The sequence below is a fragment of the Perca fluviatilis genome, chromosome 19 (genome assembly GCF_010015445.1).
Source record: "Perca fluviatilis chromosome 19, GENO_Pfluv_1.0, whole genome shotgun sequence".
Lineage (NCBI taxonomy): Eukaryota > Metazoa > Chordata > Actinopteri > Perciformes > Percidae > Perca > Perca fluviatilis.
In genome coordinates, this window is record NC_053130.1 from 25935216 (window position 1) to 25961963 (window position 26748).

Genomic DNA, 26748 nt, shown 5'->3' on the forward strand with positions numbered 1-26748 from the left:
AGTGTTTGAGCTCCAAGTGAAGAGACTGACTGACTACGGAAAATGTGGAGGAAAAAAAAGACACATGGCTGCAGCCTTGAGTTTGGAAAAAAGAATAATAGCAACTACAAAACAGAAGTAAAAGTGACAGTGAAGTCTAATGGGTCAAGATATTCAACTGTTAGCAGTAGCCTACTGCGAACCTGCTGCATGTCAGCACATGCACCACACAGCACCATACTCACTGAATGGCTGGAGGCCTAATGACAACCAACACTGTTACTTTTGTGTATGTACTGTACTGTATGACCCTAGGTTATTACCTCTCATGTATTAACATTACATTTGGGTCACAGAGCTAACCATCTGTTTTTATAAAAAACAATCTATACCAGTATACTTAAAAAAAAAAACATGTCTTTAAAGCAGAGATCTTTAACAGGGGGCCCGTGACCCCTAGGGGGTCCTCAGAGTTAGTGCAGGGGGGCTGCCAAATTATTTAAATTTTTTTTTGAAAGTTTCTTTTTTTTATTTTATTTAAATGTCTTAAAATATACATTAATATGAATCCCACATGTCAATACTGCAGCTAAATTTGTGAAAACAATATATATTTACATATTGAAGATAAGCTTACTATAGATAAGATAGCCACTATGGTAGCCTTACAGTTAAGCGTGAAGATTCACTGTGCCTCCCACATGTATGTTTAACTTTAAAACATGATGTATAAATGATGACCATTTACTTTCATCCAGTCGGCCGAGTTTAATACGCAACTCAATTTTATACAGTATATGCAGTAGGGGGTCCCTACTCGGTCTCTCTTTCAGCTAAGAAGAAGACGCCGGCTTTAAAGGTCCAGTGTGTAATGTGTTTAGTTGTTCATATTCATGCGCCATCTTGAAATACATAAGCTGGTTAAGGGACATACAGGACATACTGCTCCGCCTTTCGCATTTCCGCCGTCACGTGATAAACTCACAGGTGCTGCTAATGCTGTGGGGGCCATTTTAGTACAGTGAACTCATTGTCATGTTCAAGAAACCAATTAGAAATGATTGGAGCTTTGTGACATGGTGCATTATCCTGCTGGAAGTAGCCATCAGAGGATGGGTACATGGTGGTCATAAAGGGATGGATATGGTCAGAAATAATGCTCAGGTAGGCTGTGGCATTTAAACGATGCCCAATTGGTACTAAGGGGCCTAAAGTGTGCCAAGAAAACTTCCCCCACACCATTACATCACCACCAGCCTGCCCAGTGGTAACAAGGCATGACAGATCCATGTTCTCATTCGGTTTACGCCAAATTCTGACTCTACCATCTGAATGTCTCAACAGAAATCGAGACTTAGCAGACCAGGCAACATTTTTACAGTCTTCAACTGTCCAATTTTGGTGAGTTTGTGCAAATTGTAGCCTCATTTTCCTATTTTTAGTGGAGATGAGCAATACCCGGTGGGGTCTTCTGCTGGTGTAGCCCATCCGCCTCAAGGTTGTTCGTGTTGTGGCTTCACAAATGCGAGTGGTTATTTGAGTCAAAATTGATCTTCTATCAGCTTGAATCACTCGTCCCATTCTCCTCTGACCTCTAGCATCAACAAGGCATTTTCACCCCCCAGGACTGCAGCATACTGGATGTTTTTCCTTTTTCAGACCATTCTTTGTAATCCCTAGAAATGGTTGTGCGTGAAAATCCCAGTAACTGAGCAGATTGTGAAATACTCAGACCAGCCCATCTGGCACCAACAACCATGCCATGCTCAAAGTTGCTTAGATCACCTTTCTTTCCCATTCTGGCATTCAGTTTGGAGTTCAGGAGATTGTCTAGACCTGGACCACACCCCTAAATGCATTGAAGCAGCTGCCATGTTATTGGTTGATAAATAAATCTTACAGGTGTTCCTAATAATCCTTTAGGGGAGTGTATGATCTCAACGCTAGACGGGAGAAATTCCTACACATTGGACCTTTAAAGGAATAGCACAAAGTCTATTTAGTAGCGGGAATACATTTTCGTATATAAAATTCAATTACTTGTACACCTCATTGTCAATCAAGCAAAGGGAATTTTTTTGGGAACAACAAACATGGAATCTGTGGAACATCTGGAGTTACTAGCTGTTGAGTTATTTAAAAAGGTCATTTCCAAGTTTGATTAGTGAGATGTATTTTATTATTTAAGTAAACTGACACTTTAAAGACATCAAGACTTCTTCCAGGAAAATAAACCCCTCCCAATTACTGCCAGCACAGCTTTACATGTGGAAACTACAAATCGTACAATGTAAAAAAAATATGTAACAAAGAACACAGACACCAGTGTAGTTTTACGGGTTTAATGGGTTTCGGTAAGGAGTCATTTAAAAGGAAGTGATAAACACATACAAAAATACCCTTTCAATACATTTTAGAAACAAACATCTAAATGAACGGTTTTGTTAAATGTTTCCGAACAGCAAAACATGAGTTGTCTGAAACAGAGTGGTGCAGATTTAATTCAAGAGAGACCTACCTGCTATGAATGCTATTAAAAAAAAAGATCACATGGTACAAATATGCAAATATAAATAAAGTGATAAGAAAACCCAGAATAATGAAGTATATGCCTTTTGAAAAAAACTGTTCTCTGTACATTTATTTGGGGAAACGGATGCTGAAAAAAAAAAAAAAGCGCGTGTGTCCCTGTGTCTCTACCTGCTCTGAAGATGGTGCCTCGTCAGCATCGCTTTATACTTTGTTGTACACATACATCTTCTGTGCAGTCAGTCACTCAGTTTCAGACCATAAAAGATGGAAGGTTGGGGCCTAAGGCAGGAAGAAAGTTTTCTCCTGACCCCCTGTCCCCCCCACCTGTGGCCTCAGGAGATGCCTTTTAAGAACCTCCACAGGAGGCGCAGTGTTAACACCCAAAACGAAGGGAACTCCCGTCTCTCTCCAACACAGACAACCATCTCTGCATGCACGCTCGCTCGCTCACACACGCACACACACATACACACAATCAACCATGTACGCATGCATACACAACAACCAGCACAACTTGTCAAAAAGCTTCAAACCATTTTTTTTCTTCACAAAAGCACCACAAAGTCATTCATGGACATGGACGCATAAACAACCAGGACTTCGCTTCATCGGCTTTACTAGTAAACAGACCACGGTGAACTGGCGGAGGGGCAAGCCAAACAAATTAAGTTTTTTTTCTTCTTAAAAAAAAATAAAAAGAAGCTGTTCAGCCCTCCTGATGGACTACAGATTGATTTTAGGTGTCGAGACGATCACAGGTGCGTACACAAAACTGGAAATTCAAACACTTTGTGCCCTTCGAAACCGTCCAGCACTCACATTTGTTTCAACGACACCTATCTGACATCTAGGGCTTAAAACGCACCAAGAAAAGGTAAGCAGATAACTCCTCAACCTTCTTTTAATCCAAGACGTACAACGCGGCACTTTGACACTGAAGCTACACTGGACAGAAGGATTAGCGTGGCATTATTGATATGGTTCTTCTCATGTTCTAGGTACTAAATTCTTTCAAGAGCTGAACAATAACCGTAAAGACACATTTCACCACTCCCAGAAGACGCATTGATGTTCTGTTGTCCCCAAGACAATGGTCTTGCTCTTACCGGCACCTGAGAAGCACTGCTGTCACTGGGTGTCTGTAATCACCTACACACTGCAAGTCCAATACCAACCTGAAGCCCTCTCTGGGTAGTTGTGGTGGTCCAAAAGGGTCGTTCGTGGTGGTGATTTCCGTCATATCCAAGCAAACTCTCATAAAGCCTCCCTGCAACTGTATCCAAACCTATACAGTGTTTACAAAAAAAAAAAAAAAAAAAATCCAGGGCTGGAGACAATTATCTGACAAGCAATAGAGGAAAAACAAAAAAATAATTATTTTTTTTAAACATTTTTTTTTCTTCCTTTTTAGATAAAACTACAATAGAATGGTCAAAAGACTTAACAGTGATCTTTTTTTTTTTTCCTTTTTTTTTTTTTAAAAAAAAAAGTTTATGTACATCAACATTTACTGTACAGGTTTCTGTTTTGGAGAAAAGAAAAGAATCAGCATACACCAGAAGTGTGTGTAGCAAGCGTTGATAAATGTTCTGGGCTGTTTTTTAAAACATGTTAGCTAGAAAAAAAAAAGGGAAAATGAAAAGAAGAACAGCTCATTTTCCATCTGTACTGTGTACATTTTTTTTTTTTTTTTTTTTACGGTGAGGGAGAAGACGAGTAAAAAACAAACAAAACAACAACAAAAAAAAAACGGTGGCTTAAGTTCTCAGATATCTCCGTGATTGTTGCGTTACTGTAAATGCCCTCTGACTGTGAGCGGGACAGAAGGGCGCTCACAACATCTGGTTTGACCAAAATCACCTATCCACAGGCAAATCTGTAATCTCTGAAGATTTGAGGTGAGGTGTCCGTCCTGCTGCTGCTGCTTCACACTAGACATGGACCGAGCTGAACACAATCCCTGCCCCCCTGTGTGAAGTCATCTTCTCGGTGTTTGACTGAACTGTAAAGCCCCCAACTCTGTGTGTATATAAATCCAGTCTATAGGTATGTGTTCAAGCTATGTGGATTCTGGCCTTTTCTGTTTCTTTCAGCCTCTTGGCCTGCTCCTCCAGAGTGGGGGAGTGGGCTCTCTTGGCGGTCGCTCCGTTCAGTGGGTCAGCTCCTCGGCTCACTAATGTGGGGATGGAGCTGCCCACGGGGGGCGCCGCCGCGTGTTTGGATGCCACGTGTTCTACAGAGAGAAAGAGAAGGACAAAGGGAGTGTTCATTTTGGCGCCGGATTTTAAAAATGAATGCAAGTTTTTTATACTGTCGTCACATATTAGTCATTCGATTTAGTCTAGTTTTCTTCAATAAAAATGCCATCTCTAAATTTTGTTGGGCTTTTCTAATTCTGTCGCTTCATCTTTGTTGCGTATGTTTGTGCGGCTCTTGGGATCGACCCACTTGTTCACTTAAATACTGTTCAATGTCTCGGTTTAACTTAAGACAAGCATCTTTAATGTTAGACAACAGTTAGTCCCCCAAAAAACAAAAAATAAGCCTTTAGGAGCACATCTACAGGAAGTTTTATGTAGATAGCTGACAGCTAACATTAATCTTGCAGTCATACCGATGCAGAAAAAAAAACAAACAAAAAAAAAAAAAAAACAGCTGACTGAAAGTAAAATTCACTTTACAACCCACATGCTGTATGAATGTTGTTAATGGCATGTTAACGTTAGCTTACTTCAAAATAAAAATGATCAGTGTGCCGTCCTGCATGTTTTTATGGTTTGTTGCAGTGGTTACATTTTCAGTGGGACTGTGGACTCATTTAGTCCAGACACGTGTTAGCTAACATTACTAGCAGAGACGTTACTGTTCTGCTGCTTATTAGTCAAACAGCTAAATAACGGTTTTGTCAAAAGGCTTTGTTATCAATCCTTACTTTTTTTACAGTTTCAGTCTGGTTTTCATTAAAATAAAAAAAGGTTAACAAAATATATCTATATACTATATACTACTCAAAAACAAAATCTGAGTGATGAGCACACTGATGAATTACCAGAACTGATAATTGACTGAAAAAGCAATTCGTTACTCACTAGAGCCAATGACAGGAATGGACATGCCCTTTTCTTCACTGGCAGGAGGAGCGTCAGGGGTGAGGGTAGCCTCAAACACTGGGGGCTTGGGAGGTGTGATGCTACATTCAGTTGAAACAGACAGGCCAAGAAATGCACAACGTTAAGCCATTACAAAGTCAAATGAACACTAGCAGTTTTCAATTGGCGTGATTGGTGCCGGCAAAATAGTTGAAGCTCACTTGTGGCGGTTGAGGGCCAGTTTAATGGAATTTTTCACGACGCGACAACTGTTGCTTGCTGGGAGAGGCGAGGAAGCATCTGGCAGCTCCATGCTGGGAAGTCTCTGAGGTAGGAAACAGGGACATGATGAATCACAACACGTCCGTAAGCTTTTTTTAAAAAAATCATTTAATACAGTGTTATCTAGCAGCATGTATGCTACTCAGCATTAATGGGCCACCTCTTTCTGAATTCCCCTATAACCGAGCCTTGGAGTTATTTTTCCAAAAGCCAAGAAAAATCAAATGCACACAGCAAGGCTGCCAACTTTGCCACTGAGGCAAATACGCAATTAGTTTCATTATGAATAGTTTCATACTATAGCCTACTTTGGGTTTTGGTTTCCCTATGAAGAATTTATTAAAATAAAATTCATTTTGTAGACCTACAGTTCCTCAAAAATACAATTCAATCAAAACGAAATGAAAATATGCCTCATTGTGTTTGAATAGAGGTGAATAAATATACCGTATTTTCCGGACTATAAGTCGCTCCGGAGTAGAAGTCGCATTAGTCAAAAAAATGCGTCACGAAGAGGAAAAAAACATATATAAGTCGCACCGGACTATAAGTCGCATTTATTTAGATTATTTTTCTTTTTTTCCCATCTGTCAACTACACAATAGCACACAGAACAACAGGCTGAATATGGTAGGTGTCCGGTATGTTAACGTAACACATTAACAGTTATTGAACTATACAATAGCACACAGAACAACTAGCTACCAGGGCGTGGAGCATGGATGCATTATATACTGTCTATGATTAAAAGGCGTGGAGACGTAACTGCACCGTTGACAAGCCCCTCCCGACTCGTTCCTCCAGCTCTGGCCATCTTGCTTTCAGCCCGCGATTAGCTTTCTTTGTTTTCTTCATTGCAGTAAGAGTCACCTTTTCGCCAGTCCCTCACAAGTTTCTCCCTCATTTCAAACTTCCTTTCTGCTGCTCGATTAGCGTTTTCGGCTGCAGTTTGTTATCTCTTTTCTTTCTCAGTTGTCTTTAGGAGCAGCATTCTAGTTGTCACAAGCCTAGAGCGCCCTCTTGTGGCTGTGGACGGTAATGTTTTCAGTATGAATTAACATGTAAAAACATGTTAAATTATATATATTTTGATATACAAGTCGCACCTGACTATAAGTCACAGGCCCAGCCAAAGCAGGAAAAAAAGTGCGACTTATAGTCCGGAAAATACGGTATTTGTTTGTGTTGCAGCGAAGTGTCAGTTCCGTTTAATACGTAAAATATTTGGCGGCGGGGCGCGGGACTGTGGGTTTCAAATCAAACCATTCAGGTATAAAATAAAGCTAATGGTTAACAAAGAAGACCTTACCTGTGTTCTTGAGGTATCAAGGGTTGGAATGGGCTTAGCCTTTGACTCAGAAAGGGAGGTCTAATGGTGAAGTGGGAAAAAACGTGAAAACGTTAATATTGTTTTGTCATTGCCATTTTGCCATTACACGGTCAATAGAGGCAGCCAGAGTAAATAACACCTACAATATTGGGTCCTTCTCCATGTGTGTGGGGTTCGAAGGATGGTGGATATGGCTCTTTAAATGCAGAGTCGTCATTGGACACCACCTGCAGCAAAAACAGTACAGTACCAATTAAATCTGCCATTCAGTTTAAATGGAACACGGCAACTTATTGGGACTTTGTCTTACTCACGGTATCCCCCAGAGTTAGATAAGTCCATACATAACCTTCTCATCTCCGTGCGTGTCGTAACTGTCTGACGCACCCACTGCTAACCTAGCTTAGCACAGATCCTGGAGGTAACCGGCTCCATCTAGCCTACTGCTCCCAATAAGTGACAAAATAACACCAACATGTTCCTATTTACATGTTGTGATTTGTATAGTCACAGCGTGTACAAATAAAAAGGTCACATGAGACACAGCCATCTTCTATCCGTATATATACACACACTGGGAACTATATTCTATCTCAAACTATATTCGAAGCACTGCTACTTGGGCGGAGTGATTTGCTCGCAGCACCTGAGAAGCCCCGTGGTGAGGAGCAGAGAGTAACAACGGGTGCTTTTCAGGTGTTGTGCCAATCACTCCGCCCAAGTAGCAGTGCTTCGCCTTTCTGAGAATATAGTTCCCAGTTTGTATACGGTTAAATAGGAAAATGTTGGCGTTATTTTGTCACTTATTGGGAGCAGTAGGCTAGATGGAGCCGGTTACCTCCAGGATCTGTGCTAAGCTAGGCTAGCGGTGGGGGCGTCAGACAGAGTTACGACACGCACGGAGATGAGAAGGGTATGTATGGACTTATCTAACTCTGGGGGATACGGTGAGTAAGACAAAGTCCCAATAAGTCGGCGTATTCCTTTAAATCCAACACCAAATCTAGTCAAAGCAGACTAGATATGGTTAACCTCTACCCTGGTCACCTCTGTGTCTTTGTGCCTCTTGGCGAGGTCCTCTTGTGTTGGCGAGTGGGGTCTCTTGACAGGAGCTCCATTGACGGAGTCCTCCAGGCCGTTGGGCTCCTCTCTGGGGCTGCTGGTGGCGTTGGGCTGCACGTCCCCACTCAGCACCGTGGGGACGGAGCTGCTGGCTGGTGGGGAAGGAGACTTTGCTGCAACCGCTGGCTCTACAGAATGAGACAGACCAGAAGAAATGAGATCAGGATCATTTATCCACATCTTTGATACCCCTATTATGATGCTTTCAACATTTCCGATATCAACATGCCTTTTGTATATCAATATCGTTCTCTTGATTTAAAGAGTTTGGTTGGTACTTATTATTACGTATAGACAGTTTCAATGGAATTCAATTGCTAGGCAACAGCCTGGCCCCTTGTTAACTTCCTGTCGTTCACATACATCTACGTTTACATCTGTGAAAAGGTCTGCAGTATGCATATGCTGCCTAGGTAATGGGACTATCAATTATGCCATATGCCTCTTTATACAATTACTGAAACATTGAACAGCCTATCCCAGAGAGGAAAATGACCGTATCTGTGTAATAGTCACTGGGAAATTTGACTCACTCGAGCCAATGACAGGGATGGACATGCCCTGGTCTGGAGCAGCTGCTGCCGCACTGGGTGTTGGTGAGCCCTCGGCAAAAATCTGCTTGGGAGGGCTGACGCTGCAAAATACAAAGAGAGACAGAAAACATTCGCTCAGCATTATATGGTGGTGTTGAGCCTGGTCGTTGTAAATAGTAATATATGGCAAAAAAAATAGGACATGCATTAGAATAGAACATCGGGTGATACAAAAACTCAAATGCAATTCAAAACAACACTACAATGCATCAGGTAGAAAAAAAAAAAAAGGTGCGTCATACCTGTCCTCCGTGTCGGAAGTAGGCTTAGAGGGTTTGCTGGCTGGGGAGGTAAAGGGAGTCCCTGAGTCTGTGTCTCTGGAGCTGTCCAGGTGACTGCTGTCCAGAGAGATCCGCTTCGAGCTGCCCCCGTTGGAGCTACGGTTCAACTCAGCTATGCTCTGCAGCAAAGAAGGCACGGGGAAAATGAACAGAAACGCAATCAATACACAAAATGAGGAAAACTTATTAAGACAAATCACGATAAAAATGTTTGAGAATCATCAAGGCTTTGTCCCAACTTGCACGGGAAAATCTCACCCTCTTCTTCTTCTGCACCAGTTCAGGAGGAAGGTACTGATGGAGCTGTTTCTTCTTCACATGTGTTGCTTCAATCTTCATCCCATCCTTCAGCATGTTGATGTTGTTGGCTTGTCTGTACACTGCAGAGAACATGTCGTGCCAAGGTTAATTCACTACCGGCATGAATGCATAAACACGTTTGACTGTCTTCTTAGCGTAGTCCAACTGACTGCTGGCCATTTCTTCGATTTTGAAACCATTTTATGGCTTACGCTCCTGCAGGTTGCCTCTGCGTAGCATTTTCCTACAAAACCACTATGTTCAAGATTTTAAACATGGTAAACCTCCACACACATTGTTCATATAACACTATATGACAGTTTGCCTATAAAAAAATGCTTTTAAAACATATTTCCATGTTATTCCTAATAAAATGAAAGTGTCTTACAGGCTGGAATTCTGAATTTTCTCTTATATTCTTACGAGACGAAAAAATAAACATATGTTGCGTGTGATTAGTTAAAGGACAATTCCGGGGCAAAATGAACCTAGGGGTTAATAACATATGTGTACCAAGTCGAACGTTCTCTGGGATCTGTTCTCATGCTAATCGAATGTGTCTCTAGCATTAAACCGTAAAACTGGTGGTTAGCTGCTAATGCTAGCTTTCGGGCACTTGGTAAATCACTATTTTATACCACTAACAAGGCTCAAAATAGTACCGCACAAAGACCGTAACATTCATGTTTATATTCTAACGCCATCTTAGAAAACAGTCATGAGCAGTCAAACCACGAACGCTCTGTTTGAGCTATGCTACTGGTTGCACGGCGTTCGTGGTCATGACTTTTTTCTAAGAATGTAAACACAAATGTTACTGTCTTTATAATCTTTTTAATAAACCGTCTGTACGCTTACAAAGTTCTCAATGCTTCGGTTTACATGAAGGAACCCTCATTATGCTACCGTTGAAGTGTTTGAACCTTGTTAGTGGTATAGAAATAGTGATTTACCATCAGCCCCGAAAGCTAGCGTTAGCAGCTAACCATGATTTTGCGGTAGGTTGTTTAAAGCTAGAGACGCATTCGATTAGCATCAGAACATGTCCCAGAGAACGGTCGACTCGGTACACATGTTATTAACCCCTAGGTTCATTTTGCACCGGAATTGTCCTTTAAACTGTGTGGATTAATTTGATTAATTTCGTCAAGAAAGCAAAACAGCAGAAATAGTCTCCGAAGACCTGAATTCACTGCATTTATACTGAACGGGTTTTTATCCCATTAATAGACATTTTACATACTTGCAGTGTACTGTATACTAGAAAAGCCCTGTGCTGCAGCCTTGTTTTATCTGTATAAGTATTTTTGACTAGGTTGTTCCCCGACCGCCGACAGAAGTGATATGACCGGACCTACCAGTGTCTGTGAAAGATTGGATGTCGTACGTCAGGTCAATGTTCACGCTCTCCGCATTCTCCACTTTCTTGAAGATGATCCCAATGAACCACATGGACACAAAATCGTTCCTGTTACAGAAACACATAAGAAGCAACATGAACATAACAGTTAGTCATGTTTTTTTTAAGCTGATTTCAGCGTGTGATAGCAGAGCAAATCAGTGTGATAGAAATGCATTTGCACTTTCAGTACTCCCAAAGCAGCATTCAATGAATGCCATGTCCCTGCATAATAATCAATAACAAAACCCTGGCCAACAATGACTTCATGACTCACTGACTTGCACTAGCAGTATTCACACCTGTCAACAGGCAGTGTGTTCCAGTTACTCAAGGACAAAACAATGTTTAATGATTAGCAGGATTGGCCTTCACTAATTCAGATTGTTCTCCCTGAGCGGTTTCTAAGTATGGATGAAACTGAACTCACTCGTTGCGGTTCTCTTTGGACCCAGGGAAGGACTGGGGGTTGACATGAGCCAGGGTGATGTACTCATTCCTCTCTAGGTTTCCCACCAGAACACGGATCTTTGACTCCACCAGACCGATCCTGAGGGAAAAACATAAGGATGTATTCACAGAGGTGCCGGTTAAGTTTTCTTCACAGTACTGCAGTACAATTTCACTCAGTACCGACTAGAGGGTGACAATTTTTCGGGACTCCCACGGGAATACGAGTCAATTTCACTGTTGGTAACGTGATAGGGACGGAACAGAGCATATAAATCAGCGGGACCGGGCGGGAGCGGGACGGAGAAATGTGCGTTTTGAGTGCGAGAAGATCTCAGGAGTTACGCAATGAAATGGCCTAGGCCTGCAGGTAATGCATGTATAGTGGAGCCTAAATTTTCGAGGCAACCTCAGTGATTTGACCGCGATTAAGCAAACGCGCACACACACGATATCAACTCGCTAGTTCTCCTCCAGACAGCGACGGACAACGTCTCTTTTTCTTTCTCTCTTTTCTGCCGGGTGGCATGCGAGCCTGCTCGCGGTGTGAAGCATGTGTCCGCGATAGAGTGCGCAACCGAGTCTGATAGCTTTAGACAACATAGGGAACTAAACGGGAGCAGGTCTTTCTCTCGGGATATTGCAGGACAGGATTTTTGGCGGGGGCAGTCACGTGATCGGGATATGACGAGAGTATTTTGGTGGGATCGGGATGGGATGGGAGCGACAATTGATTCCCGTGTCACCCTCTAGTACAGACGCTTACCATTCCAAGTGGTTTTCTTCTGTGGAGGCACTGGCAGTCAGAACGATGTAATGCCTGCAGCACATAACAGAAAATCAGAGTTGTTTAGTAGCTAAACGCTACAGCATTATGTCAACATCTGCTATAGCCTGCCCAGGTGCATCTATGATGAAAAACAGCTTCAAGAACATGTAAGTGAATGAAAACCTCCCTCAAAAACAATCAGCATTTACTGAAAGACTAACGTGAGGGGCATAATGATCTTGTGTCCCGCCCCTGTACATCTCTACATGTATGATTCAGCTTAACTTCTAGCGTACATGCAATATAAATCATTAAATGGGGTGATTCAGCAGCATGTTTTAAATTATGAACAACAACTTCTGCCTTCTAACAGGTGATCTAGAGTCCCTTTGTTTAGATACAACAGGCTTAGCAACTCTTATGCATCAGTCTATCCTGTTGCTAAACCAAAATCAGTTTGCTGCCAATTAAGATCTGGACCCAAGGATATCACGAAACATGTTTCTTTGCCATGGCTGTTGATATGTCTTCATCTTTGTACTATATGTGTAATTGTTGTCTAACTCTGTGCGTTTTTCTTTTTATTTCTTCTTTTTGAGCGGAGCAAAATTAACTTCAGTGTAAACTGACAAAGTTGTATCGTATTTTGATCATCAAAACTCTGGAACTCAATGTGCTACACAGTGGAACATTAACTATAACCATTCACACCAGAGCCAAGGTAATGCAGCTCCAACGGTGAAGCAGCAGCAACAACAGAACAAGGCAGAAAACTCAGTTGTGGTACTTGTGTGGGCGGAACTTTCATAAACAAAATGAGTCGACCAACTCTACTGACCACAGTTAGGATGACTCAAATTTGCCCCAACTCAAAATGTGTAAACAATAAGTTGGTAGAAAAAAGCAAAAGCTTGCATCATCCCGTTTTAGTTTCAACTGCACAAATACAATCTATTGCCTGTTAAAACTGTTAAGTCATTTCCACACTTCTCAAAACTTAACATGATTCAGCTATAAAATATGTAAATGAAATACAAACAACTTGCATGTTAAAGAAGTGTGACCAATGCTAGCTAGCTAGCTAGATAAATAGATATAGAAAACAAGCAGCTCTATGTTTCATTCATCTTGCTTTGGTAAATAATATGTACCATCCATCAATCATTTCTCTGACAAAATCAACACCTACTTGTACTTCTGGAAAAAGTTGGGTGGCTCAAAGAGTTTGGACCATTCTGCTTTTCCCTGAAGAATCTCATCTGTGACGCTGAGGCCTGTTCATGTCAGACACAGTGGAAATAAAAAAATAAAAAAAAGACGCATCAGGCTAAACAATTCAACGTTCAAAGTGACACTATTTTTTTTGTAAATACTTGGCAAGATAGACAAGATACAAGATTTGAAGAAATGGAAATGCAGGTGAACAGACATTACATTTTGTGTTGTTTCAGTCACGCAGCTTATATTACCGTATTTGAACTCCTCGCTCATGATGGTGCGTGTTGACGTGGAGACGTTGTACGTGGAGTTCTGCTGGGGGTAGGCAGGCGTGATGATGGGCATCAGGTGGTATCGGTCAGACGGGTTCACCTAAAAACACCGCACATGGACCAAGATTGGTTTTGCTGCAGAAATGAGAGCCTTCACCAACACGTGGACACTCATCCCGGCAAACTGAATGTTTAGGGGCAACTTCACACCCCCTTACTGAATGGCATCATTAAACCAAGGGCACACATCCCTCCCACCCCCACCTACACATCCCACCACATCTCACCCCCCCCTTCCCCCACCTCATCTCACACCCCCACCCACACACCTCATCACACCCACACCCCCCACAGTAACAGAGCTTTAGCATCTTCCATTAGAGTATGCGTTTAGACAGAATGTGGCCAACTACCCAACAGTCTCCACTGTTGGGGATATTCATTTTAGTAATTTAATTTCAATGTTCACCAACTTGACAAAAACCTAATTTGAAATACTACATGTGCGCATTGAGCCTTAATATCAGCTTGATTGACAACACATGCATAACACACCTGTAGTTAAACTGTGTGCAGATGTACACTGTACATAGCACATGCCTAGTTTACATCTGTTTTACATCGGATGTCAGCCATTCGATGACCTTTTCCAGCTTGTCTGTGTTAAAAAGGGGGACTCTGTGAGAATGCCTCCTTACCACCAAGAGCTATTTAGCGGTTTTCTGAAGGGGCTGTTGGACACCAACTTCAAGTCATTTCTGCCAGCAGCAAAGCCTTAACCATGCAATTATGTGTCATTTTTCTAGATTATGATGAGCATGTCTCACAGTAAAACAGAAATACTTAAAAGTACCCTAAACATTTGGGAAATCATAATATCCAAAACTATACTTTCTGCCTAATGCACGGTGGTTGTTGGCCGTACTGTGACTGAACGGAAACGACACCAATAGATAATTAAAATGTGTTTATTGCTGAAGGGACACAACAAGCATGACACAGCAATTACAACAGCTAGAATGTTTTCAGTGAAGGCTATTAGTCTAATTAGTTTAGGATAAGTAAATGTATGGTAATATTAGGAGAAACAGTAATAGCAAAACTAAAGTCAAAACAAATATATCAAAGCCCTGGCCAAGGAAAGGCGATTCAAATGGATAGCCTGCAACAAGAGTGTGTAAAGGTGTCCTTGACAAATATTTACTGCACAGTTTACTGTTGTTGTTGTTGTTGTTATGGGATTTAAACAAAGGTCAGATCTGTTTGGCTATTCAATTGCTAATGCATTGTTTTACTCAGGGAGTGTGTCTGTCTGATAAAAGACGTCCACGTAGAAAGTCTTCCTTGCTCCAAGATGCTCTGGGAAGCCTCCTCCGAGCAGAGTTAAGAACATTGGAACTCAAGATAGAGGACCCGATCAATTTCCGGGTCACATGAGGACAGAGGAATGAGGAGACATGAAATAAGAGAAAATAAATGCACCTATACTACCATTTGTTGAGCTAACTTTCAAACAGCAACAAACTCACAATTCAGCAGATTAAGTCTGTCCAGATAGTGTTTCCTGTGTCTACACAGCAATAAACATATAAAATGGAGGCATACCAACATCATTAACATGTGGAAATAAAACACTGGTGTCATACTCACTCTAGGATCCCACACCGGTAAATTCAGATTACTGTCCTCAGGCTGTTTCAATAGGACAGGATTTGGCCACTCCCTGTAGGATGGAAATGACAAATGTAGTCAAATGTGGTAAAATGTGAATACTGAAATTTAAGGCATCGCACGAGGCTTGGAAATACTGCCATCAAGTGGACAGGACAAATAGGAGGTTGTAATTGCAAGAGATAAAGGCTCACCATTTGGAAAACACCAAGAAGAACTTGTGGACCAGCGTTGCAGCCACAGCATTTGGGTAGAGCTGGCAGGTCCTGGCCACCAACATGGCCCATGACACTCCACCCAGAAACCCCAGCATGTTGGAGTAGATCCCACGACCTGCAGGCAGAGGGCAGTGCAATAAGGCGGAGTCATCTTCAAAATATTGGTGTTACCCAAAAGATAGCCTGGATCAATGGAAGTACATTTCCAGGATAATTGCCTGACATCCACAGTGTCCCTCACTTTCAACTCTCTGTGAGTTGCCACTGTTAAATCTGTTCTCTTCAGGAAACAACAACAAACTTCGAGCTAGCAGGCTGAAAATGGTAATTTAAGAAAATTTGGATCGTGCAACAAGGCAGGCCTGCTTGGTTCTTTGGGGGAATGATTTTAAAGATTTACAAAAAATATGTTGACTGCATTTTTATCCAACTGGGCCTTTTTTGGGACCGACAGGTGGGGATTCCTATCGACAAAATACACAGCGATACAGTGGTAAGCGCAAATTAAGTTGTATGTATCCAGCTAATTTCAATAGCTCACGTTACTGTATTGTGTAAACGGTTAACTTCATTTAATATTGTATATGGCGTGTTATTTTGCGGGGTGCAAATGTTCCACAAAAACAAGTTCCTCCCCGAGACCATTTTGCAGAGCCACCATCGCTGCGCCCGGAGCTTAGCGCCGCCCAAGACCATTTGGATTGGTTTAAAAACCCTGACCCAGAGCGGTTTTCTCTCCTATCCCAGAACGTACATTATGGGTGGTGTAGCCAGAGCTTACTCCACAGCGCTGTGGAGATAGTTCTGGCAATGCAAGACTACCCAAACGATGAGTGTGGGTTTTTCCAAGTATACGCTAAACTGGAAGGACACCTGTTGGGAGGTCAAAATCTTCAATTCTGCACACAAATTTGTTACAATCACTTTTTAGATCATGTATATATTTGATATACATTTCCCCCTAGGTTGACCGCTTTGTGGCGGCGGCTGGGTGCTGTGGCAATGCTGCGGCAGACGTGTTCGTGCCTGTGCATTTTGCCAGTCCCCTGCACGTGGTGAAACACGAGAGCAGAAGATATTGACCGGGCGAAATTTGAGCAGCAGCGCATAGGGGAAAACACAAAATTGTGAGAACTACTTAACATGACACAAGGACGCAATAAAAATCAGACATAATAAAGTAAAGTTGTTAAAGTGCACACCACATTACAAACACATTTGAAACCACTTACGTTTTGCCCACAGTTTAATGGCCCTCAATGTCAGTCTGAAGTTTTCTTTGTTTGGCACCAGGTACAGAATTTCATCGGTCACTCGACAGCCTGTAAGACAACCATCAGAAACCTGAAACACTGCGAGAAAAGTGTTGCACTCTTACAGTTAATGCGTACACCGCAAGAGAAACTTTAAAAGGTTAAAGAGTCATCAAAGTCAATATCGTTACTTCTCTACTGTATGTGTACGAGCCAATAGAGGCCATGTAGTGTACCGTTAAGGCTGCGGATACACCGAATGTCCAAGTTTCTCAGGATGGAGTCTCCCCTCAGGTCCAAGTTGTCTGGAATGGACTGCAAGGCCAGTCTGGCAAACAGCAGGTCAATCTGTAGTAAGAAAGTACCGGTGAAACGGAGTATAGCAGGGGGGGCTCAAACTTCAGACAAAATCAGAGACCAATACATTAGAAACCTGGAGGTTAATACTAGGCAAACAAAATGCAACAAAACATTTTTTTGCTCATAAATAGGTTGACCCCTCTGTCTCGTGGGAATGGCAAGCAAGTCCAAAGTAGCATGGCACAGGAGGATGAACTTTTAAATGATTCGGAAAGGTTTATTTTGAAGAAGAAAAAAAAAGGCAGAATACAATACTTCATATGCCAACTACAAACATGTGGCGAGGTTTCACATTTTAGGCAGAACAGCACTTATGCTGTTGCTCATCTCCGTCACCTTATTTTATATCAGCTTTCCTGCTCTGTAGTTTTCCTGGACCTGAACTACAAACTGGACCAATCTGTGTCAAGAAGTTTCTACCTCAGCCTGAGAAAAACATGTTTTAATCTGTCTTTTTTTTTTAAAGTCTGTCCAAAACTACCATTCTTAGACCACCTATTGCAGGAGACAGCTACAGCTGAACGGAAGTAAAAGTATATAAATAAATGTACTTTAATGATTTCCAAATTGGGAAATGGTAATGTCAGGGAGGAACATCTGGATCTCAAAGTGACTTACCTCTATTCCGTCAAATTTGAATTTTATCACTGGCACAAAGGCATCTTCGACAGCCTTGAGAAAACACCAAAAGAGACAATATCACCAACACGGTCAAGACGTAGTCTTACAGCTGACTGGCATCATCATTGAAAAATATGGTGAAAATCAAAGTCAAGAACACAGAGCTTGTAAAGAGACATGTAAAGTAATGCTTCCAGCAGGTCACTCCTTCTGCAGTGCTTTGAAAAGCTGATAACCGTAATGAGAGTGGGCTCAAATTCAGAAGACATGAGCATAGCATGGAATGTGGGCTCCTATGGATGTCTTTGGAGCCAAGTGTTTCAATATTTAACTAAATTATCATCTTCCTCTTTCAATATCCAATAAACACACGGGTACTCTCAGTAAGTGCTCCACCACTATACATTTTTTTAACTGCAAATAAACAAATGGCAGCTAATTTGTTAATTTTATTTAAATACATTTAGTGTCACAAACTTTTTCATTATGTATATTGATTTTAATGATGACACACACCTTGGGTAATTAACATGACCAGCAGACCTAACATTATTGGCAATGCTCTTGGGTATTTCTCTCTGCAGTTACTTCATAATAACTCCTGTCTATCTATTCAGCAAACATTCACTTAAACTCAGCCATAAAAATGTAATTGAGCAATGTTTACCAATGTTAGGTATTGCATTGTTCTGCATTTCCAATACAGTGAACGCCGCTCTCCTAGAGAGTGGAGTTCTTACCCAGGAGCGGTGATGTAAGCGGTCCGTTGATCTTCGTCCGTTTTTTTATAAACTCTAGAGGTGAAACTGAGAAATGGCCAGAGACGCCACAAAGACTTACCCTCAGGTCTTTGATCTCTTCGTGCTGTTTGAATTTCTCAAAGAAAGACTGGAAAAAGTCACTTCTCTCTACATGGCGGGGAGCCACACATAAGGCATCAATATCAGCTCCTGGAAGAAACACGTTACTTTTAGCAGTGTAATCTGTTGCCCTGTAGATTAAATAGTTGACGACTTCAATGACAATCTGATAGGTTCAATGAACAAAGTTGCTACATTCAAGGCTAGAGTGTTAATGCTATAACACATAACGGATAAACAAGTAGAGCAGCTAAAGTCAAGTGCAGCAACTTTTTAACATTGTTTTCAGTGACTGTCCAACTAATAAAGCCTGGACCTGCTTTGCACAGTCACAGCTAGGGCTGCACGATCTGAAGAAAATATCTAATTGAGATTATTTTGACTGTTATTGCGATTGCAATATGATTCACGATATTGGAGGGAATGATCATTTTATACCATCACTCTCATTGAAAATATTCAAATAAATTAATTATATATATATATATTTTTTTTCTTTTTTTTAAAGCGTGAAGTTTTCTTTGGTCTGTAAAATACGTTTTGTAGGCTGTAACGTCTCTGTAGGACAACAATAATTAATTCAAAATGGTTTGACATGTTTGGCCTTTAACAAATATTGCACGCTCCTGCGATTTACATATTGCTAGTCCATATTGCGATTTCGATAAAATTGCGACTAACTGTGCAGCCCTAGCCACAGCCAATAAAATGTTACTTTATTTATTTATTTATTTTTTAAACACAGAAGTGGTTTCTCTAGACTGATGACCTCTAGTGAACCGTGTAAAAAGGCAAGTCAAAATGAAAACCATTTCAAATATTTGTTTAAAAAGTTGATAGGACTAGAGGTGAGTGTAAATCTCCCATCTGATGCTCTGACTCCATAACCATTTCTCCATACTAATTGTTGTGCAACAATAACAGTGACTCTGATTCTGCTGAAAATGTCCCTTGAGACTTGAATTATACCCGACATCCCAGAAGTAGTTGTGAAATCGAATTCCGATAGTGGGGTCCCAAGTATTACTTTTTAGTATTTACTGTGAAATATACATCTTCTACAATAACTGAGAAATTATGAAATGCTGAACAAATGTCAGAACACAATTACACAGAGAGAGATTCATCATTCATTTTACACACCAACTTCTCGTGTTTGAATTTGTTCCTTCAAAAAAATGAACACAATTATGTATTACCAAGTGTAAAGTAGGCTTACAATAACACTAGTAAAGCCAATTCAATTTAGATTAGGGTTGGGCTATATGACATACATACATGCAGACATAAAATATGTACAGACATACATACATAGACACACTAGACAGGAAAGAATTAGTGGCGGCGCCTCACATCGCCTTGGTCTTGGTCAAAGAGTTGTACGTGAAAACACCGCAAAGACTACAGTCGATGGCCAACTAGCATGTACGTTCTGCGCCTGCGTGAGGAAATAACTCTCCGTGCCAGCAGACAGGGGTAATCTATCTGTCATCCAAAAAGGGTAAGCGGATTTGGAAACCGTTGCTATGATATACACACACAACAAAACAGCGGTTACCTAAATCAGCCAGTGCCAGTGCAGAGCCTACAGTCCATTGCCTCACTCCCCTTTGGGACGACAAAGGGAGATGGCTAGCTAGCTTGTCCATCTCCCTGGCTGTCATCCGTTCTCTTGGCAGAGAAGACTACCTGCAGTAGGGAAGTGGAGCGACCAGGCAGCCCGCTGCGGTTGGTTGGCTAATTAGCTTGCTAATTCCACCCACCAAGCTTTCATGCTACACTGGTTACAGAAAAATGAGCCGAACAACTCATCAGGTGATCGCAATGTGCTTTCCTACACTGTGACAAGAGTGTGTCAAGGAAACAATAAGTTGTTACATTTTACTAAATTTAGTGGCCAGCCGGCTAGTCAGCTAGCTTGGCTCAGTTCTCAGTCTAGCACCAACCACGGTGCAAAGGGAGAGAGAAAGAGAGGTCTATGGCCTTTATTATGTTTCTTAAAGCTATAGTGCATAGTTTCTTTCTCCCCCATGAGGAATTCTAAGTAATGACAACAACACTGTCGGCGCGTCCACGTGATACAAGCCTTACGCGCCCCCATGCAGTTGCTAGTAGCCAAGGAGGACACGGAGGATTCAAAAAAAACATGGACTCTTCAGAAGAGGTAATTATCACTCGAGCTTCTGCGCGTTAAAGTCACCGGGCGACTCAATCTCCTGAATGTAGCCATACTGAGAAATCCAGAGAGAGTTGTGTGTGGAGCTGATAGTCTTAATTAGCTTTGTAGCAACTCATTTGGAAATGGCTTCAATGTAACGGACGTTCATTAATATCAAAAAGTTACGCACTAAAGCTTTAATTCTAAAATTAAAGTTTTATGGTACAGGACATTAGTTTATTTTGTAATGTATAGGTATGGCAATCTTTTAAAAGGCATGTTTATGTTGAAATAAATAAACTATACAAGTAGTTATGTATCATGTTTGCCTTCTTATGGACATAATATGCATAAATAAATATTTGAATAGTATGTACTTATTTTTTATTTTAAGAATCCAAAAGGCCAATTTTGACAGCCCCATGTGTATTGGAGTGCTCAGATCAAGATGAAGAGCTTTCGGTGTGCCCTTTTGACTTTGTCATTTGCTTGCTTGCCTCACTTTTTCTTCTTGTGCACTAATTTGCTTAAGGTGCACAGCCAATCAGAGCGATTCCTCTCACTGACTGCTCCGCGTTGAATCGGGCCGAAATAACATACCGCACAAAACTAGGGTGACCAACAGGCCCAAATTGTGCTGACAGTCTCTGTGGTGTGTCTCCACCTTCACGTTCATTTGGCACTAAAGTTCTAAATAAAATGAAAACACACAGTACGTTTTCATGTGAAAGTATTTAATTCACACAGGAGTATACAAAACGAGGCTTTACCATGTGGTTATGTCATATGTACTATTTATTAAGTTACCAGAAAACATGTCATATTGTGATATATATCGTTATCAAGATACGAAATGACCTATATCGGGAAAGAAGATTTTGGCAATATAGCCCAGCCCTAATTTCTGTGATCTGTTGCGACAGGAATGTTTGGACAGCCTCTCTTTATCTCCAGCCTGAACAAAATACAGAGATTCAAATGTGCTTTCTAAACAGCAAACAATGTGGGGGTGTCACCTGTGAGAGGGACTTTTGTTTTTACTCAAAACAGCTGAGTTCACTGTGCTGGCCTACACTTGTCTCTGTAGATACTGTGAACAGAAACTTCAGCCCCTGTTCATGTGTTTGATCTTCCCGGCAGTCCACTTGCTCACAACTGTGATATGGGTTATGGGATATAGGTTCAACTGATTTAATAGAACATAATGTGCCAGTTATCACATTTGATTTAACCAGAAGTGCAACAGGTTGTTATAAACAAGGCATTGGAAATTGATCAAGCACAATTATCAATTTTGCCGATTAGCTTGGATCATCCTTACTTACTCAGATTCATGGAAAAACACTATGCAGTTTGATGGATTTTCCTAAAAATCTATTTAATTATTGTAAATTTAATAACTTCATAACTGAGTCACACAACAATGTCACAACAAATGGTAAACAAAAAAAAAAACTGAGCAATGCATTTCACTGTTATGCATGTATTTAAGATTTTTTTTTTTTTTAATCTTTTGATCTCACTTGCGTTTGTTGTTAAAAGCAAGGATGTACTCATCCCCATTCACACTAATGCTTTCAGTCGACAGTAAGCCAATGTTCACACAGCTTTCAGACCCCAGAACTAGTCTTTTCAAAACACTCAAAAGCAGAGGAATCTGACAATAACAGCCTTGTGCTTTAGTGTGGTCAGGGTGAACTGAGCTTTTCAAAAACAACAAGATATGCCTGCTCAGACAGGGTTGAGTGCTGTGTCGCAGAAATGTTCTGATACCTCTATCTCCATTTGCTCCTTTTGATGTCAATATAGCCAAGCACACAGTACAGGTGTGGTCATTAAAGTTCAATGTTGTCAGACAACTTCAAGGCATAACCAAGTGATTTGATGGCGATGATGTAGCTGCAATGACTAGACATACCTTTTGTGTGCACTCCAAGTCTGTACGAACCAAATGTAAATATCTTGCCCCCAACACAGCTTATAGCTGATGGTGGGAGGTTCTGTAGAGGAGAGAAGCATATACAGTGTAATCAAATTAGGACTTTTTTTTCTCTTTATTGCATAACAATAGCTTTATTGTGTCTCTGTTTTAATAGTCACTACATATTAAGGCATTTAACACAACAGAACCCACCTTTAATTCACTGATCTCTGCGATCCATTCCTTAACGAAGTCATTCAACTTCCCAAGGACTGCAAGTCTAAAAAGAGATACAAATTTTAGTGGGCGTTTTATTCACAATCTAGCCCTTACACCAATAGTGAGAAACAAATGTATATAAGTAAACCACACAATCCAGTTGATGTTAAGGTGTGCATTCAAGTATCAATGCACATTTTTTTTATTTTTTTATTTATTTATTTATTTATATATAGATAGATAGATAGATAGATAGATAGGTATGTGTGTGCGCGCAATATATACATGCAATGCAGTAGAACAATCTTACAATAAATGCTACCTTTGGAGTTTCCATTTTTGTTGAGTGGTGCAAGTGCATTATATTACAAGTCTTTCAAGTTTTTGTGTGCACCCCTTAAAAGTGTAGTTGTGATTGCTGCAATTAAGTGTATGCAGTCAAGATGCCCCATAATTGTGTTATGGTAATATAAAATTATACTTGAATGTTCTTTACCTATGGTTCAATTCCTCTTCATCTTCAAACACCCCAAAAGGTTTCATAGCATCACAGAGCTTATTGGTGTACTGGTGGTCTATTTCTCGTGGGGGTGCAAGGCTAATGGCAGAAGTGATGCCATAGTGTTTCTGAGGCTGCTGCCCACCAGGCATGGTGCTGCAAGGGAACAGACATGGGAACAAGGAGCAATACATGAAATGACAGCTACAACACTTCACGTTATTACGATATTTTTTCATGTCATGGTTTCTCAAACCCAGTCTTAAAAAAAAAAAAAGAAAAAAAAAAGACTTGATTAAAGTTACCAAGTCAAGGTGAAGGCATTTATCAGTCATTAGTTATTGTAGTGTTATGCTTTGCTAGTTTATGTTCCCCTCCTTTCTATTACTACCGCGAACCCATGTGTAAACACACTACAAGCTTCGAGAGCAATGTACTTTCAACTAACAAGCCTATTAATATCCCCATAGTTGTATGCAAATCAAAATTGAAAACTGAATTAACTAAAATTACAGAAACTTGTTTGAAATGAGCTAACGTTAGGTCACTATTATAGCTGGCGGCGAACGATCGTTAGCCGTGAGGCTACAAACAGGCTGGAAGCGCTAACAAATTGGCTAATTTAGCAAACGTTAGCTGGCTGTTACGGAAGAATTGGTTTAACTAATGACTCGCTTTCCGGTTGGACCTATTTAAGGGTTGACATTTTCTCAAACAAAAACAAGTTAAATCCGTTCATTTTGTTAGCCATATTTACACCATAGATACCCAACAACAAACAAGCGAGCTAGCCAACAAATGGTGGCTGCAGGCCTTGTTTGGTTGTTGTGACAGTTGGCTAACGTTAGCTTTTAGCCTATTCTTTAGGACTCTCTAAAACGCGAACATAAAAGTCCATAAATGAAAGATGTACCACATGCATGGCTTACCTTGACATTTCTTTCATGTCACTCTAAAAAGCTTGTACGGTTTTTCCCGCTGTAATCCCGTAAAAAACTAAGAAAGTCAGCAAGTGGAAATGATAACAGCCTCGACCTGATTACAACAATGGTCACTTTGCAGAGAGCAGTTCAAACCTTCCCCCTGAACCGGAATCACTTCTTATAAGATAACGTATCAGCGCGTAATCCTGAAAGAATACTCATATCTAATTCCTTTACAAAACGTACAGGACTTGGTTGGATCCTAGCACCTGACACGCGTTTAATAGTTTAGGACTTTTTTATTTATTCAAAACTACAAATGTAACGGCATTTGTCGGGACAACGTCTGCGCAGCACGCTGGGCGAAACATCGTCAGAAGGCACCGCCTCTCACAGGCCACAAATCACGTGACCACGAGGCCTGCTGCTGCTCTGATGCATGATGGTACAAATAGAACACACTCGAGCATAGCTAGCTAGCTAGCTGCAACCATAGATATAGATACATGGCTAGATATAGGTATATATCTATAGCTGCAACATGTTACCTACACCTCTCACACAAGGTGGGTTTGAAGTGGGATATAACAATACAAATATAATTGTATATATGGAGAGAAACAAATTAGCATAAAAGTTAAAGTATAACACTTTCGTGAGAGGCTACGTCGGCCAAATGTATTTCAGCTAATAATGGTAGCATGATGTGATGACTTAAATGTAACGTTACTGTATGCAACAGCATATTTAAAACGGTAGAAGTAGGCCATAGAAGTTTTCCCCACTGCACAAAACCTTTTTGAGAACCAACTAAATGATAAGCCCATCGTTACAGGTGGTCATTTAAGAATTAAAGGTCATATTATTATGCTCATTTTCAGGTTCGAAGTTGTATTTTTGGTTACTACTAGAACATGTTTACATGCTATAATGTCCAAAAAACATATTATTTTTCTCATACTGTTTGTCTGAATATACCTCTGAAACACTCTGTTTTAGCCCCTGTGTCTTCAAGCCCCCCTCCCGAAAAAGTCCAGTCTGCTCTGATTGGTCAGCGTTTCCGGATCTTCTGCATCTGTGCTCTCTGTGTCTCTGAATAAGGGTTGTGTACATTTCTCTGTAGATTGAACATTTTGATACTTTCACGGTATTTATAAAAGCACCTCAACCTGCTTTATAATAACATGTTTACTGTTGCTTTGTACTGATGTATCCACCCTGCAGCACCTACTCACAGAACAAATAAATAAATGGAAGGATAAAGGTATAAACTAAAAAGTAACTAGATGAATAAATGATGAGGTATACCAGTATTTAATTTTTGGGCCAATAATTGTAACAGACCATAAATATCTGTTTGTTGTAGCTCATACTGATATGATAATCGATAACAGATATTCTTGCAATTGCCAACATTTAAATTGACATTAATATATAGAAAAGTATATGTGAATAGGTTAGCATACTTGAAAAACTGTTTGCCAGTTGTCTGTCGTGTGTTGAAATGAAATGGCACAACTTGCACTGTAAACAAGGTATTATGAAAGTTGTTCCAGTGTTTAACTTTTCCTGGAAACAGATTTTTTTCAAATGTTTGACTCAACAGTGTTGAAAATATAACCATGGCAGGGCGAACAGCGCTGTCTAGTGGGCATTTTAAATCATTACACCTGGTGTTAAATAAACTCAAATAAATAGTTTTCATCATCAACCTTGATGAGTTCATTGTGAACAGTCAATAGTCATTAATTGGTTACAGTCCTTGTTAAACCTCTGCAAACGTGTATCCTAAGGACATGACACTGCACACGTGATGATGCAGGGCAGGCATGTGAAATTACACTGCAAAACCTGCCATTTCACTTTTTTGTGGAGCACAGCCTTTGTAAAGCAAACAATTAATAAATGCAGTGGACATATTTGGTGTATTATGACTGTAACGTGTGGTTATTTAATGTATGTAAGGGCAACACATACACTGCACTCTCGTCGCTCCCTTGATGCTGGTCTCCAGGTCATTCAAAAAATCAGTTGGTTATAGAGCATTCTCCTACCGGGCCCCTCATCTGTGGACTGGCCTCCCACTACGTGTTAAAGATAGGGTTCATACGTTTTGAAAAAAACTGGAAAAGTTATGGAATTAAAAAAATGCTAATGCTGGTTAAAGAAGCTCACTCAGTTGACATTTTTAAATCTAGATTGAAAACCCACCGCTACTTATAGCCAACCATAACACACCATCCTTTTATTGTCTTATGTTGCTGGTTTTGTATAGTTTATTATTGCTGATTTTACACTTTAAATACATTTGATTGAATTCAGCTCAAATAGGTCATTTGGTTGTAAATGATCTGTGTATTCTTTACTAAACATTGTTTTATAACCAAATATCTCTTCAAAATGTGGTTTGAGCTTTGATGAGTTGTATT

The 26748-nt window shown here is 40.6% G+C and overlaps 1 protein-coding gene across 2 annotated transcripts; it reads right to left on the bottom strand.

The window, feature by feature from the left end:
• Positions 1-3977: 3977 nt before the first annotated feature.
• On the bottom strand, positions 3978-24583 carry papolg (poly(A) polymerase gamma). 2 transcript variants are annotated; one of them, XM_039783766.1, is made up of 24 exons: positions 24326-24583; positions 23394-23552; positions 22892-22958; positions 22676-22757; positions 18580-18689; positions 17737-17790; positions 16995-17106; positions 16738-16827; positions 15482-15620; positions 15267-15339; positions 13596-13716; positions 13316-13400; positions 12124-12177; positions 11338-11457; positions 10867-10976; positions 9467-9588; positions 9170-9327; positions 8868-8968; positions 8260-8462; positions 7356-7439; positions 7192-7251; positions 5822-5925; positions 5601-5701; positions 3978-4744 (listed from the first exon to the last, which is right to left on the bottom strand). In XM_039783766.1, the coding sequence occupies exons 1-24, from the start codon at positions 24340-24342 to the stop codon at positions 4566-4568; spliced, it is 2505 nt and encodes an 834-aa protein (XP_039639700.1). In that variant the 5' UTR covers positions 24343-24583; the 3' UTR covers positions 3978-4565. The 2 variants fall into 2 exon arrangements, with proteins under 2 accessions (XP_039639700.1, XP_039639701.1); XM_039783767.1 differs by lacking the exons at positions 3978-4744; positions 5601-5701; positions 5822-5925; ... (10 more) ...; positions 13596-13716; positions 15267-15339 and having other exon boundaries at positions 15478-15620.
• Between the last annotated feature and the right edge of the window lie 2165 nt (positions 24584-26748).

Bases quoted from the DNA above. Each gene is read 5' to 3' on its own strand.
- papolg (XM_039783766.1), bottom strand. The intron at 17,791-18,579 runs GTAAGTCTTTGT...TGTTTTCTCAAG, and splicing joins AAGAGATCAAAGACCTGAGG to GCTGTCGAAGATGCCTTTGT. The intron at 13,401-13,595 runs GTAATATAAGCT...TGACATGAACAG, and splicing joins GAGCGAGGAGTTCAAATACG to GCCTCAGCGTCACAGATGAG.